Source organism: Glandiceps talaboti, chromosome 4 (assembly GCF_964340395.1).
Source record: "Glandiceps talaboti chromosome 4, keGlaTala1.1, whole genome shotgun sequence".
NCBI classification, from domain to species: Eukaryota; Metazoa; Hemichordata; class Enteropneusta; family Spengelidae; genus Glandiceps; species Glandiceps talaboti.
This window is the reverse complement of record NC_135552.1, coordinates 3,973,946-3,989,269: the sequence shown is the minus strand read 5'-3', so window position 1 is coordinate 3,989,269 and position 15,324 is coordinate 3,973,946. Positions and strand designations below refer to the sequence as shown.

Genomic DNA, 15,324 nt, shown 5'->3' with positions numbered 1-15,324 from the left:
CTAAGCCAATGTCTGAAGCCTTTTATAAAAACCATATGCTATAATCAAAGTTATTACCTGAATCTTATCAAACGGGATTGTCTATTACACAGGGTCATGGATGGGATGGCGTACTTGTTTGGGAGGGTCCCATCGAAGTGATCGCTTGTTCTTATTTCTCCTTGTGTTATTTGAACTATTGTTCATCAGGGTTGAACGTGATGTTTTCCTTATGAACGTATATTGCAGTAGTTAATTAATGCCGACTTTGGATATACGTATCAGTGCGAGATATTGAGATACTGGAACAGCTAGCGGCTAGTGATGTGCCTGTGTTTGAAGAAAGTGGTAGGTAACGAACTTAATATTCAGACTTTCCTGTAGTTTGTAAAACTAATGATCAATTGTAGTGTGAAATTAACAATAATTAAATAATAATAAAATATTATACATAATTATAATTTCAATAACAACCTAGTTTTTATTTGTATATTGACCAGCGATAGTTTATTATGATGAGTTCGAAAACAGGGTTCATTTACCTTCGTTGCCATGGTAACAAAAATTAATATAGTATGGGGTTATTTTTTTCTAAAACTTGACAAAAACGAAAAGGAAATTAAAAATCTTTGTTTTTGGCATGTATGTGGCGGTTCTATCTGAGAATACTGCAGCTGGTTGTCGCGTACGTATGTAGTCGCGAGTGGGGCGATACCATCAAAGTACTAGAATTGATGGTATTCAGTACAGTTTTGAAATTGAAGGCTTTAATATGTTGGTTACGGCACAACAGCGAACTTCTTGAGATCGCGCATTCCATAGCGAGTGGCAGTGTTTTTTGCAATTGGATATAATGAGTGACTATAGCAATCTTTATTTGTGGTAATCGCTTTGTATTTATGTATATTATGAAATATGGTAAACCGTCAATTAAGCCACTTGGCAAATCGCATAAAATACATAAGTTGTCACATTTTATGAGATATAAACATCTCATACAGGTGTGGAGATGAGAACTACAAATTGCACTAATTAACACACATGACACGTGACCGCGCAACGTCTGCTATGTGATTGCGCTCGCAAACTTAAAATGGCGGAGCGTGGTTCGAAGGATGGTGGGCAAGGAGAACATATTCGTCAGGGATATAAACGAGCACGTGTTACTACACCGACTCCATCAGAGTCAACGTCACACTCTAGCCTTACAGACCGACGTGTGAAAACCTGGTTATCAGATTGTCGAAGTATTTCGTCCAGCTGCAGAGAACCATGTGCGGGTTGCCCGTTCAAGTCAAGTCGCGGTCGAATGCCGTCAGGATCTAGATGGAAAGAACCTCACATGCGTGCGTTGAACGTGGTTGAACGTAGTTTTCCGAGTTTTACGGTAAGGGCTATGGGATCATCACTCGTTGAGGCCCGAGCTTTAGTTCCTGTGATGATGTGGTTATCGGATGGCGTATCTGTTCCTGCAAGTGCTACATCCGGGGACGCTTCGCAGGTCATTAACACTGTCCCTTTACCTGAAACTGAGAAGGATTTGATAAAGGTGAGGGGTCGTCAGTTCAGCAGATTGCAATTTACTTCGTACCAAATTTAATTGGCCCCATTAACCCCTTCAACCCTCGGCCCCTGGGAGGTGCAGGTGTTAAGAAGTTATATCTGAAAGTATCCGATTACATACAACGCCACTTGTGTCAAAAGTGATGAAACAGTCCATGGATAATAATAGTAATAGTATGGAGGTCAACTTTACTAGTTCTAACGTAGTCCTGCTAGCATACGGAGTGAGTCATCCCTTGTTGAGCGGAACGTATGCACTGCACCTTCTGTAAGTAGGACTAGTTCTAACTAGACAGTTTTAACTATCATCATAATGATAAATTATTGGAACTAGACTAGGATAATAATGACAATATTTCAACCAGATGTAAACTGAATGCCTCCCTGTAAGGATACGCTAGTAATCTTATTTTTTTAGTAAAAGAGTTCAGTATTCTCCCCAGGATTTGTTGTCAATAGGATATCGACTCATTAACATACATTAGCATAAATTAACATAACAAATATTCCCTATAAAATTAAAGTACATCAATGGAATAAACTTATAATAATAATACCCATTGTTTTAGTTATAAATTATAACAATTCTCTTATACACTTATTTCCTGGCTATGAGGGCACCAGTAGACGTCATCTATTACGTCGAGGATTGTTATGGAGCAACTTTTTCTCAAGGCTGCGAAACAGTTGCTGAAAGCGTGGTAATGTAAACTGAATGCCTCCCTGTAAATACGCTAGTAATCTTATTTTTTAGTAAAAGAGTTCAGTATTCTCCCCAGGATTTGTTGATAGGATATTGGCTCATTAGCATACATTAGCATAAATTAACATAACAAATATTCCTGAGTAATTTAATGAATTTTATAAAATCAAAGTACATCATAATATCAAACAAGTAGTACATGTCCGTGTGGCCAAAGGAAAGTTGAAGGCCAATTTATTCAAATATTAGCCTGTGTTCGCACTAACATTCGCCAAATTCGCAAACGCGAACTCATACTTAGTTTGACGAAAATATTTTATGCTTTGTTCGCCACATTGGCGATTAGAAATTCTCACTCGATCTTGACGGTAAAATGATCGTTCATAACATATACTTCGCGGTAATTGTGGCAGTTGCCATCATGAGGAGTTTTTAGCAGGGTGCGGTGCCCTGGTATCGACAGCCAGGGCACTGTTTTAATGTTTTGTGCCCAGCTTCAAATGTTGTGACACCGTCGTGTCATGTGCGGTAAAGTGTTTCCCCTCCACTGTCCATGATCACTTGAAATACACGTAACAAACGTGATGCTGTAGACTTTCGACTTACATGTATTCTTCAACGGTGCTAAAAAAGTATAACAGACTCATATACCTTTTGATAAAGTGGGGATGCTGTGTCCGATCATTAGTTTTTTGTTCAAATTTACTCTGAAAACACTTTTAGGTTAATAGTTGGCCATCGCGAAGTTCGACCAGGGCGACTGCATACACAATTCCAACATGGTGGGTACAAGTAATGACGTCACAAAATCTCGCGAGTTAATTTTTTTTTTTCATTTGTGAGTATGTAGTTCAGGTAGTTATGTTTTTCTGTTGTTTTCATATGGTCTCTTGTGTTATGGGCTTCTTCTCATCAGATGTACAGTTGATGTCAGTTTCCGCATCCACTATTTCTTGCGAAACACAATTTTCATGATTTTCTTATTTTTTTTGTCGATTATGTAAAAGAAAGTTATGGGTCAGTGTGAAAAACTAGGTGGGGTCGAGTAACCGGAATCAACCAACTTTTTTTATTTGGCCTAACAATTGAAATAATTTTAGCTTTCCTGACAAAACTAATCATATATTATATTGTTTGAAATAATTTGAAATAATTTTAGCTTTCCTGACAAAACTAACCACAATTGGTGTGGGGAACACTGATAGTGATCTGATCACATGTATCAATGTCAAGGTATAAGTAGTTACCACAAACATATATGTACTGTTGTAAAAGATTTATTTACAGGGAGTTGTTGCGATAAACAAAACATTGAACATACCTTTGTTGTAGTAGTACATTGTATATATCAAAATTTTGAATGCTCATGGCAAAGAATGAATTTGTAAACTTGAAGTATGAAATAATTATTAAACAAAATTTTGGCTAATCAGTTTTCAATTTGGCTAATTGAAATTGGGTAACATTAGCCAAAATGGCTAATGGTTTTCAAAGCCTACCGCTAACACAGTTAGCACCAATAAGAAACTCATAACAGATTTTTGAAGTTTGTGTACAGCTACTGGCAGATATCGTGTTAGTCCGAAATTTCATGATACACGAGACTTATATACTTTCCTATGGAGGACTTCAAAAACTCGCGATAGTTTGTGACGTCATGGCCGCCATATTGGAAAATCCATGCTTTCATCGTAGTCGTACGATGTATCAGTCTACAATGTCAAACTACAAACTAAACATGTTTTCAGGGTAAAATTGAACATGAAACTGATAATCGGAGATAACATTGCCACTTTATCGAAAGGTACATTAGTCTGTTCAACTCTTTTCACGACATTGAAGAATGCACATGCTGTTGGGTTGAGACATACTCGGTGTTACTCAGTCACTCATAGAAAATTAACTAGACACTGAATGCCAACTTCATGAGTTTGTCGAACTTTTATACTTTATACCAAAATGGCACGGCATCGTTTGATTTTGTAGTTGTCAAAATCTGGCAGTTCCGACATGCTTCTACGTTGTGGATGGGCCGAAACAACAAAGGCGTCAACTGACCGATTGACAGATGAACAATATTTACCGAACCCTATACAATCTGATAGCGTATCGGGACAACTGATAGTGTATCTGTGAAAATTAAAGGATATCGGGCCCGATCGCTAAAACCCTCTGTGGAGAACACTGGCGTTTGCTATTTTGTTTTTAAGCAATACAGATCTTAATATAACCAAATGCCACAAAGGTCAATTAAAGCAAAACTAACAAGGTAAATTAACATTGAACAATTAGCCCACATCTATATCAGATTTTGATTAGATTGGTAAATGAGCAATTTTTTATAATGTGTTGAAGCACCAAATGGGCAATTATATAAGCCTATATTTGTTTCCTCGAATGGGTGATGTATGCACACTTCCTCATATGGGTGGTACATAAATACTTTTCCTTTAATTAGTCCTGGTCGTCATCGGGACAGACAGTACCGTTTCACACGCTCGACCAATCCATGAACAGGAATCTTTTAAGCATCATGAATATTCATTACGTAGGTGAACACCTGGTGAACGACAATTTTCAGAACTTGTCGGCAGAAGTTTCACCATTTAAAAAAAAAAAATTGGATATAAACATGGCACATGTGCCTGTATACATGACATATGAAGGCAGATGGCAGATACATTGTACATGTACTGAAAGCTGATGCGTCCGAGGTTAGATTTTGCTCAAACGTCTGTGTTGAGTTCATGGTTACCTACATGTATTTAAGATTAAATGTCTTTTTGGAGGTTAATCCTTTGCATTTATCATAGTCAGTTTGATAGAGGATTTTCCTAGCTTTACAAGGGGTTATATTATTTTGTTGGCCAATGGTGCACGTTTTTTCGGGAGTAATATAAATTCTAGGAGTCAGAGCTCGACCTTGATCAAAGCGTCCATATAGTACGTACTATTCAATACGCGAGTGTACATTGTTTGTCAGTATGTTTACACTATTGGATCCGGAGTAGATGGGGAAATATCAATCTTGAATCAAATACAGTTCTAAAAGGAATAAATCGACATACATACATGTACATGTACTTGCATACAGGTTTTTAGCACAACTGAACTATGTTCAGTAGAAATAAACAAATTTGTTACATAATAACACTTGCAAATTGCCCGCCCAGAAACCGGTCAAGCTGACTGCGAACTGACAGAGTTTGCTATTTCTATTTTTAAGCACTGACCTTTGACCTTTGAGTTTATGACCTCTAAGTTCTGACTTGTCAGTTGATAATTCTGAAATTTTCTGATACAATGTGACATGGAACTTGTATTTAATTCGATATTACCATCCATTACCATAGTTTTGATTATAGTGACAATATGTAGAAGCTTGTACAATATTACGTTAAAATTTGAAATTTATGCAGTATCATGTCTTGTTGTCTGTGTGTTTGTACACATTGTCATGAACATATTCATGTATCATTGATGAAACATCTAATAAATCAAATTTTTCTCCTTCCCAATACAGAGTCATCTTTGTACAAGGTAATATCTGTGATGGGCAAAGCAATGGATGAAAGAAGTGGCAAGGTAACCCTTGCCATGATATCAGATGTAACAAAGGTAAGTAATCCTACAGATGACTAGATACAGGAACATGCAAATTGATGAGACACATGCAAATACAGATAGCAATGTATTGTGGTCAGTTCACATTTCGTCTTTGTAAATATTCGAGTATTTGTCATTATTGTAATTAATGGTTACCTATATTGTTCATTTCTAAGAGACATTTTTAGAGTTCATTGTCATACTATGCATTGTTTTGAATTTTAGCATCCTGTTTGAAGCTCTTCACATGGACGTTAACACATGTAAGGAGGTGTAATGCACGTGTCATCCACATCTCGCTATGTGCCATGTTTACTGAAGTTGACACCTTTTTTAGAGGAGTACGTACCGTCTCTTGTTGCCCTCTTCTGCATGGCTTAAAACACTGCCAAGATTTTTAATTAGCACAACTGAACTGAGGTTTAGTAGTGCTGTAGGGATCAGCCGGCATCTGTCTGTCTGTGTGGATATGTGTGTGTGTGTGTAAACAACTTAAAGTAAAAAACCGCTGTATTGATTGCAATGAAGTTTGGTGGGTGTATTACCCGGGGTGTCTAGTTGGAAAATTGTGGTGGTCGACAACCTTTGAATTGTGGTTGCCAGGTCTGAATCCTGGTGACATAGGACAGGTGCCAACAGCCAACCCTGTTAGCAATGTGACCACGCTCCTAGCAACAGCCAAACTGAGTGCATACGCCAAAGATAACTAGGCTGGATTGGCAACTGGATAATCATTCAGCAAATGAATACATATACTTATTTTAAAAACAGTTCAATTGTGCTACAACACCATTGGCACTATTTTTCAAAGATTATATTAATGCAGTACGCAAGCATAGTTAATGTCTTTGTTTCTGTCTTGATTTAGGGGTGTGAAAACTTAGATATACCAATGGCTACACTGCATTCAATAATAGTGATATTGCATAAGTGGTTTGTCATCTATTGTAAAAAGTGTGTGATTGCAGCAGACTTAGATGTAATAGTCGGCAAGATTGGAGGTTTGATCGCATTAGAAGATCGAACACCTTATAAATTTGACATCAGGTAGGAATAAAGACTTGCAAAGTTTTAACCTTAACCCTAACACATTTACCATATCATATATAACTCTGAAATGGATATTTTAAGGGAGTATTTCCATGGCAACCCCATCCCCATATCATATAAATACATTGTAGTTTTAGTAACCAAAAAGTTTGCTTGGGTCTTTGGATATTATTTGACTGAAAAATACCAATATAATCTACATGTATAAGGATGTTTGTTAGTCCCCAATGGGTTCCATTCATCCGTCCGTCTGTCCAGAGCTGTTTCTTTGAGATGCCTGCACCACTTTTTTTCAAATTTGGTACATGGGCAACATACAATGGCATACATATGCACGCCAATTTGTTTCATGATACGATCCGATGTGGCTGCCTGGCAGCAATTTTGTTGCCGCAGTTTTCATGTCCAAAGCCATAACTCAGACATGCTTGAACAGGTCCCCCCCCCCCCCATACCCAACCCATCCTTTATTGTTGAATGGCTTATTCCATTACATCATCTTGAAGAGTAGGCATGTCCCATGTCCAACAAGGAGACACAACATGACTAGACATGTTCCATGTCCAACGAGCAGACACAACATATCTAAGTCTGTTTGATTTAGGTTCACAAGTGTTGTTGCGTGATCAGAGTAGTGATATCAAGAAAATGACAACATTAACTGCCAGTTCCTTAAAACCCAATCATTGCGAGGCTATGTCATTCTCAATGACTTGTTGAAATTTGTTTTACATGATCAAAAAGAATAAGCACTATATCATATTTGTTAGTACAGTAACACTCCTAAATCATCAAGTTGAATTGAGAAATCGTGATGTTCGGCAACGTACACGTGGTGCCATGGCCACACATAAACATGTGCGACACAAGATATGAACATATTCAGTTATTCATAGCCTGTAATTTCGTTACGTAAAATGACGCTTTGGAAAAAATCCACTTTAGGTGACTTTTAAATATATTCAAATCGTATAATATTGAGAAACATGCATTTTTTTATTTCTTTTACCGGATATGTCTGAATTAGACTGATGAATCCTGTGACTCAAATATTACATGATCAGTGCTACTGCTGAATGAAACTACTACTCAGAGTGAAAATAGAGGTGTAACCCAACTGAGTCGATTTTAATATGCCGGAAAATTAACGCAATAAAACATTTGAGAGCAGTTGTTAATGACTTGTCGACCATGTCGGAGTATCAGATGTTATTCAATAAAATAAATTTTGATGGTTGTCACCCCTGGAAAATGACCCAAATCAATACGAATGCCCCTGATGAGAAAGCTGTGGAATTTTTTTGCTTCAGGTGTATGGACCCTGTGTCCATCAAATGGCTGTGATGTTTTTTGAACCAACAACTGCAGAGGGTGTTGACATTCAGTTATGTGACATACATAATATATTGTGAGAGCAGCAGATAATTACTTCCTGTTCATGTCAGAAAATTAGTTGTCATTCAATAAAATAAATTTTGATGGTTAACACCCCTGGAAAAATGGCCCAAATGAATACGATAATACACCTGGAAAAGTGATTAAAAAACCTCTGGAAAGCCCTGGAATTTGTTTATCCTTTATGTGTATGGCCCCCTGACTTTGTCTCCAGAACATGCCCATATCTAGTCCTCACTTCTTGTTACAGACAGCTTAATTATGAGCATTGCTCCCAGTGACCTAACAATGAATCTGACTGCATTACTACTAGAATATGGCATATTTTGATTTTCATTGACAAAGACCTCTCTGTTTTCCAGGTCTGGGCGTTCTACTGAAAGACAATTCAGTATGTGCGGTCAAAAGAACTCAGTCCAAACCGATGTTGAATTTCACATTCATACAGGTGATGATGATGACTACACCTATTTCCAGTTGCTTGCAATAACAGAGGTATGAATTAATATGTTATGCCTGATTGTTCTTCAACTCCCTTGTAATCACCATTATGAGAATGATATGATGTCACATACTATTAGTATTAGCATGACTCTAAACTCAATCTTTGCACATCAACATAACTGAACTTTTGATATACTTTTTTATCTAATGACGTAATGTTACAATTATTTTGAGAGAGCCAGAATAGAACACAACCAAAAATATCCTTCACTTGTTTCTTTTTTCCCCTTAGTCAAGGTGTAACATTTAGTAAAATACCAATGAGCAGCCTTATTGGTTGAGTAAGTTATCAACTTTAAACATAGTTTAATAATAATAATAATGAACCCCATCGAGAAATGGTATGTGCTACTCTATGTCTTGCCGTGTCAACTTATCTAACTGTTGTCATTAAAGGTAAACACATGAAGTCGTTGTCTCTAGGCCCTGCGTTCTAATATAAACTGCTATGTTGAAAGTAGTTTAGCATATATATGCCTAGTAAAATAGTAAACAAAATAGGTAATCTACTGCCCAGTTTGAACTGCGACTGACTGGAAGAATGGTAACTTTCACGTTTTTAGTGTGAAGCAGTAGCCGGTCACCGTGATCAATGCAATGTGACTGTAAGGACACGGGATGACATTTTTGTACTGTTCGAAGGTCACTCCCATTGTTCTAAAATTATCGCTACATGATTTCCCGCCTAAACAACTACATATTTAATAGCGTTGAATGGAGTTTAACACTGTTTTGGTAAATATTTTTTGTGTTAAAACAAAAACTGGCCGCTTTTTCGCTTCTGCATGGAAGCATGTTCGGCAAATACAGTCGGCATCTTTGTTTACAACTGCCAAATTAGACGTATTTATTTACCATAGATCATAAAAGTGCAAACACGTCATATTCCAGCCAAACAATTTCACATACAATTAGATTAAACAGGATATGCTATGATTTCAGTAAAAAATAGCAGCAGTTCCAATGTAATCCGAAGGAAATTCAATGGGTTTTCGTCAGTTGTTTATGTTAAGCAAATGAGTGAGCTTGTTGTATTCCGTAACATGGCCTGGGGATCCAAAAGAGACTGTCATTGTTTTCAATGACATGGCATCACAGGGAGTTAAAACAGCCGTTGCGGGGGCTGAGTCATTCTCCGATGGCTGTTGGTGGATGTATTGACTTTGGTGTCTGGTTGAGAAATTCTTCAAATCAAAATGATCTTTAACCAATGGATGTGTGATTTGGTCAAAAATGTGATTTTTTTGGTCAAAATCAAACTCGAACTCATAAACTACTAGGCAGATCAGCCTGAAATTTAGGTGAGAGAGTAAACATTCAAAAATGTATGCAAGATCATGACCACACCCATAGCAACTGCAAACTGTTACATTTCACAAAATTAGAATTATGAAATATTACATACTAACATACTGTGTCTTCTAGGGAGGTTTTTCTTAGTTGTTTCTTGGATCAATACTGGTTGAACTTTTTCTATCAAATGTTTTATTATCCTTTCAGAATAAGACCACAGAGCAGCAAATAGATCATGGGTTTCCACAAATGATGTGTCAGCAGGTAACAGCTGCAAAAGAATCCTGTTTCTCTACTCCTGATCATTATGTTGTGTACAATGTTTCACTGTGGGGTAGAGACGAAGTATTCCTCTCAAGATCACACATACACAAGGGTTTGGCTGAGAGAGAAGGTCTGTGTGTACATGAGGACCCACCCATTCAATCATCTTACTTGTTCTATTCCACCATATCGGAAAAGACAGCATTATCTTTTAATATGTTACCTGTGTTAAATGTATACCTTGCAATGAAGGCACTTTTGATACTACACAGGAAAGTCAATCCTTCTGATTAACCTGCAAAGCAACCTCTAGATTAATGGGCAACAACATAGGTCAAGTGCTTGTTTGATACTCAATAAATGGCATAGAGCTAAACAATGTGTAAAAAAGTTTGTTATTGTACGTCCAATAACAAACATTTTAGACACTTATCAGTCTTTCGCCATTTATAGGGTTACAAACAAGGAGTTGGCATATGTTGTTGCCCATTGACTTTTTTAAGTAGGAAGCTAGGATAAAATTGTTTTATAAATCCAAAATCAAAAATAAATACCTAATTAGGTGAAAGTGCAAGGTATCACAGTAGTTAGGAAAAATGAACATATTTGGGGGAAACCTGTGTAGAGGTCAAAATTGAATGGTGCTCAATTTAGCATACTATTTTACCTATATACCCTAAATAACTTTTTATTTATTTATCAAATCCGATCAACTTTGGTCAATTCAACCATTTGTCGGTTTGAACATGGAATCAATAAAGATTTTATGGTCTAGAAATATCTCTGTATCCTGAGTAAATGGTATATGTAAACTTGCGTTCAAAACATCTGAAAGTATCTAAACAGCTCGACAATCAATCGAGCAAGGTATCTATGAAGTTAGGTCACAAGGTCTTAATTTACGGTCACTAACCTCGATGATGTCACTGTATAAAATGATGACAGAATTATCCTTTTTATGCAAAAGGTTAGATATTTTAACCTGAGTGGCAAACCACATGCTTCTCTTGGAAATGGAATAGAAATGTTGAAAATTGTGATATGTAAATGAATACAAAAATATGTAACATTAATTGTTATGTAAATCGACTGATTGATCATGTATAATAACTGAATGTATATATTATAATGTATATGTCAATATTGTGTCATCTCTAGTGGGGGGGGGGAGGGGAGTATTCAGATTTGTTCATGCCCAGTTGATCTGTGGCATTTTCAATGTTTTAGGAATTTTTTGTCAAAATGAAATTCTTCTCAAATACTGCTTTGATATCTGGCATGTAGATGCACAGAGGGTATCTTACTCAGATTTGTTAATTTCAAGTCAGCACATATTCTTTTCTATTTTTAGTGATGTTTATTGTATTTTATGAAAAAAAAAGTAAACATGTTCATGAACATTGTGACCGACACCATATTGGAAATCCGTCATCATCACATCAAATGGTTACTTTTCAATTTAGCAAGCATTATGTCCTTGACTAACGGCATCTTCAATACCCTCCATACTACAGAACACACAGTGTTGGACAACGAGTAAAGAACACATGTACGATTTCGAAATAAGTCAAGTGAGCGGGGTGGTCACAATGAACTGTGGGTAGGAATAGTGAGATTCAAAATGGCCAGTGTGTACCAACTGTACATCCATCAGTTGGCAGTAAACCTGTGCTAAGATACCCACTCACTAAATTTGGATATTAAATGTTTTGTTACATATTTGACATTTATATGTCTTTGGTCACAGGTACATGTATATGAATGTATTCTTGTTTTGTTACATTTCCGACTCATAGTCGAGCATACTGGCATGCTCCATGTCATATCTTTGAGCTCGCTCAGACCACTATCTAGAACTTCATTACGGTAACGTATTCCACAAGTTACGTTCCCTGACATGAACGAGAGTGTCAACCCTCAACTCACAGAGAAACAATTGCGAAAGAGTTTGATACAAATGTTATGTGGCTGAAGAGACCTGTAAACTCGTTTGTTCTTGAAGGATGCCTGTGAACCATGTAGTCATTTCAGAGCATGCAGTGAAGGGTAAATTCACGTAGTGCACTGAAAACCCCTGGAAATGAGCTTGGTTGATTGACATTTCTGTCTATGCTCTAGCTACACATTCATATGATTCAGAACACTTCTAAAGGTGAAACGGTGAAACTATTTTCAAAGTCTTTTGCAACGCTGGTGAATCATTCGTTCCATGTGACAGACTTTACCCACAGAACGTGCGTACGCGTACACACTTCACTGAGCGCCACCATGTCTGTTTTCATCTGGCCTGCTATGAATGCTACCGTGTACTCCGGTCGTCATATCAACGACATTACATAGCCATGCATTGCAGTATTATAACAGTAGGTCTGTTGACACGATTATTGTAACATTGTAACGAGTATCAAGGCACCACTGTTATGAGAAATTGTTGCACGTAAAGGTACGGACCACATGCACTCGAATCAATCTGTATGATTTTATTTTCAAAAAGTGAATAGTAAATAAGAGGACCACAGTTTCATTATATGAAACCCCTAGCCACTTTTAATATTAAAAACAAAACTGCATAGAGCACCTGTGTTTCGCATAGGACCATTGCGGTCTAACGAAAATATTTAGTCCGTGTAAAATAGTATCCGGGTAAGGCTTATGTGCATGCGTACATATTTATCGTTCGTGGCTGTAGAATTTCATCCTCCTGGAAGTGTTAACCAGCCGTTTTGCAGAAACTCAATGGTGACAATTCTCGGTAAAGTAATAAGTTCAGGTGTATTTACTTGAAATGTTAGTGTGGGTGATGGGGATATTCCCCATCAGTTTACCGTGACTTAGTCCGATAGTTGCACATTACATTTAGCATAATTTTACATGTAATATCATAGCACTCGGCTACTGCTTGCGATTAAAGTGACAATTTCAAACTGGGACACGGCACCATTTCGAGTTTCTAATGTTTTGCTACTACGTGTACACACGCGTGTGTATGTGTGATGTAGTCTTGCTTGACTCGTCTAGATTACTGACAGAAGGACGTATGCAAGCAGGACTAGGGAGATTTGAATTCATTACTTCCCCATCATTTGAAATCAAAATTCAAAATCCCCAATCGATTGGATTCTCGGCTAGTATGCCCCTAGATGTATGTGAAAGTGTTCATAATACAAATTGATTTCAACAGAATTATTTATTTTATTTTCAAGTACTCCCTCCTAATCACAGGTTTTTTCAAGTAATCCTCCAACATATGCTGACAATTTCGAAGTACTAGCCCCCAATTCTCCGACCTCTGCCCTCCCCCAGATGTTTGAGAATGAAGCCTTATTTTGTGTGTAGATTGAAAATATAACTGCCATTCTCTAATAACACACACAACCAATCACAACTCATTAGGAACTGGCGATAGTAGATGTTATTTTACAGGGGGATACAATGTTACGGTATACAACGTAAAATTTAATTCGGGCCCATTCTTGCGCATGGGCGTAAACCTTACTCAGATTCTCGGACTAAAAAACGTTACAAATCATTGGTAGATCAGACAAACCTGGGACACAAATATCGAAATGGTCAAAACACAGTAGAATAGGAAAGTGTGAGGTATGTGATAATTTAAGCAGACCAGGGAAAAAGAAGAAGGATAGCAGGAATAGAGGTAGACCGAGTACTGAGGATGAAGAGAATTTTAAAGCTATAGGGAAGTTAGATGGTGATATGAAAGATGTTTCTGATATGACATCAATAGACGTTATTGCCAAAGTGAAGGAAATCTCAGATAAGAAGTTTAGATGTGACTTTCCGCTTAAAAGACACAGATTTAGTCATGCAAGCGAGGAGATAGAATGCCCAATTTGCAAAGAAATTATAGATGAAGCTATACAAATCATCTATGATTGTCCTCGCATCTTTTGTTCTGAATGTTTGTGTAGTTGGCTGAAAGTGTCATTGTCCTGTCCTGTATGTCGTGTTGTCGTTACTTGTGACTATGTTGTATGTCCCCCAGTTGTGTTCACAAATCTACTGAGTAATCTGAGGGTTACTTGTGAGTTTGGAAGTGCTGGTTGTACATCAACAGTACCACTACAGAATCCGAGGTGTCACAGAGAAGTGTGCAAATACAAAGCAATTGTGCACTTTATCACGATTATTGTTTGATAGCCCCTTGCCCCACCCCAATCAATCCTGAGCTGCTGCCATCACAAGTCCAAATACTGAGTCTGGATACATCACAAATCAAGATGCTGCAAGCAAGTCATTGGTAGAACAGTGTGGCAGTGACTTGATATGCCCAGTGAAAGCTGCAGAAGTTGTTCTCCAGCATATACCACAGATATACAAGTTACCACAATATAAAGAACTGGCAACTAAGCTGGTTAAAGCAAAATTGAATAGCAATGGAAGTGAAGGTACACGTGACTTGGTCAAGTTTAAAACTAAAGGCCAGGTGAGTCAAAATATATCAATGTTAACTCTGGAAGCTACTTGATAATCAAGCTATATATGGTCAGAAAATTTGCTATTACATCTAGTTTTTCAGCCATTCAATGTGGTTAATAGCTCATATTAAAACTACAGACCCAGGCATTCACTAGCAATAAATTTGTAAAAATACACAAAATGTTTCCTCATTTTACAAATGTGAAAAGAAATTGTCCTAACAAAGTCGATTCCTTTAATGTTATGAAATGGTATTTGCAGTGTTACATTTAAAAATACAAAACTTTTAGGTACATTGTAAGGTCACAGCCATTTTGAAAGTTAATATTCGGAGCCTTTATTTTCAAATTTAAATATACTGTAGTTGATATCTTCTTAATTTCACCACTTTCAGCCACTACACTTCTCATACCTCCCAAAACCACGAAAGCGTACATCAGACTCAAGTGAATGCACAAAAATACTACATGTTGGGTGTATGACTGAAAAGAGAGAAATCGTAAGTGGTGGAGATGCTATGCAACAAATAA

At 37.2% G+C, this 15,324-nt stretch overlaps 1 protein-coding gene across 3 annotated transcripts; it reads left to right on the top strand.

Annotated features, from left to right (window-relative positions):
* The first annotated feature begins 25 nt into the window (after positions 1-25).
* LOC144434558 (uncharacterized) lies at positions 26-10,742 on the top strand. Of its 3 annotated transcripts, none has more exons than XM_078123026.1 (5): positions 26-327; positions 5,769-5,863; positions 6,720-6,898; positions 8,659-8,791; positions 10,301-10,742. In XM_078123026.1, the coding sequence occupies exons 2-5, from the start codon at positions 5,798-5,800 to the stop codon at positions 10,649-10,651; spliced, it is 729 nt and encodes a 242-aa protein (XP_077979152.1). In that variant the 5' UTR covers positions 26-327; positions 5,769-5,797; the 3' UTR covers positions 10,652-10,742. The 3 variants fall into 3 exon arrangements, with proteins under 3 accessions (XP_077979152.1, XP_077979153.1, XP_077979154.1); XM_078123027.1 differs by lacking the exon at positions 26-327 and adding an exon at positions 1,422-1,528; XM_078123028.1 differs by lacking the exons at positions 26-327; positions 5,769-5,863 and adding an exon at positions 6,114-6,192.
* The last annotated feature ends 4,582 nt before the right edge of the window (positions 10,743-15,324 follow it).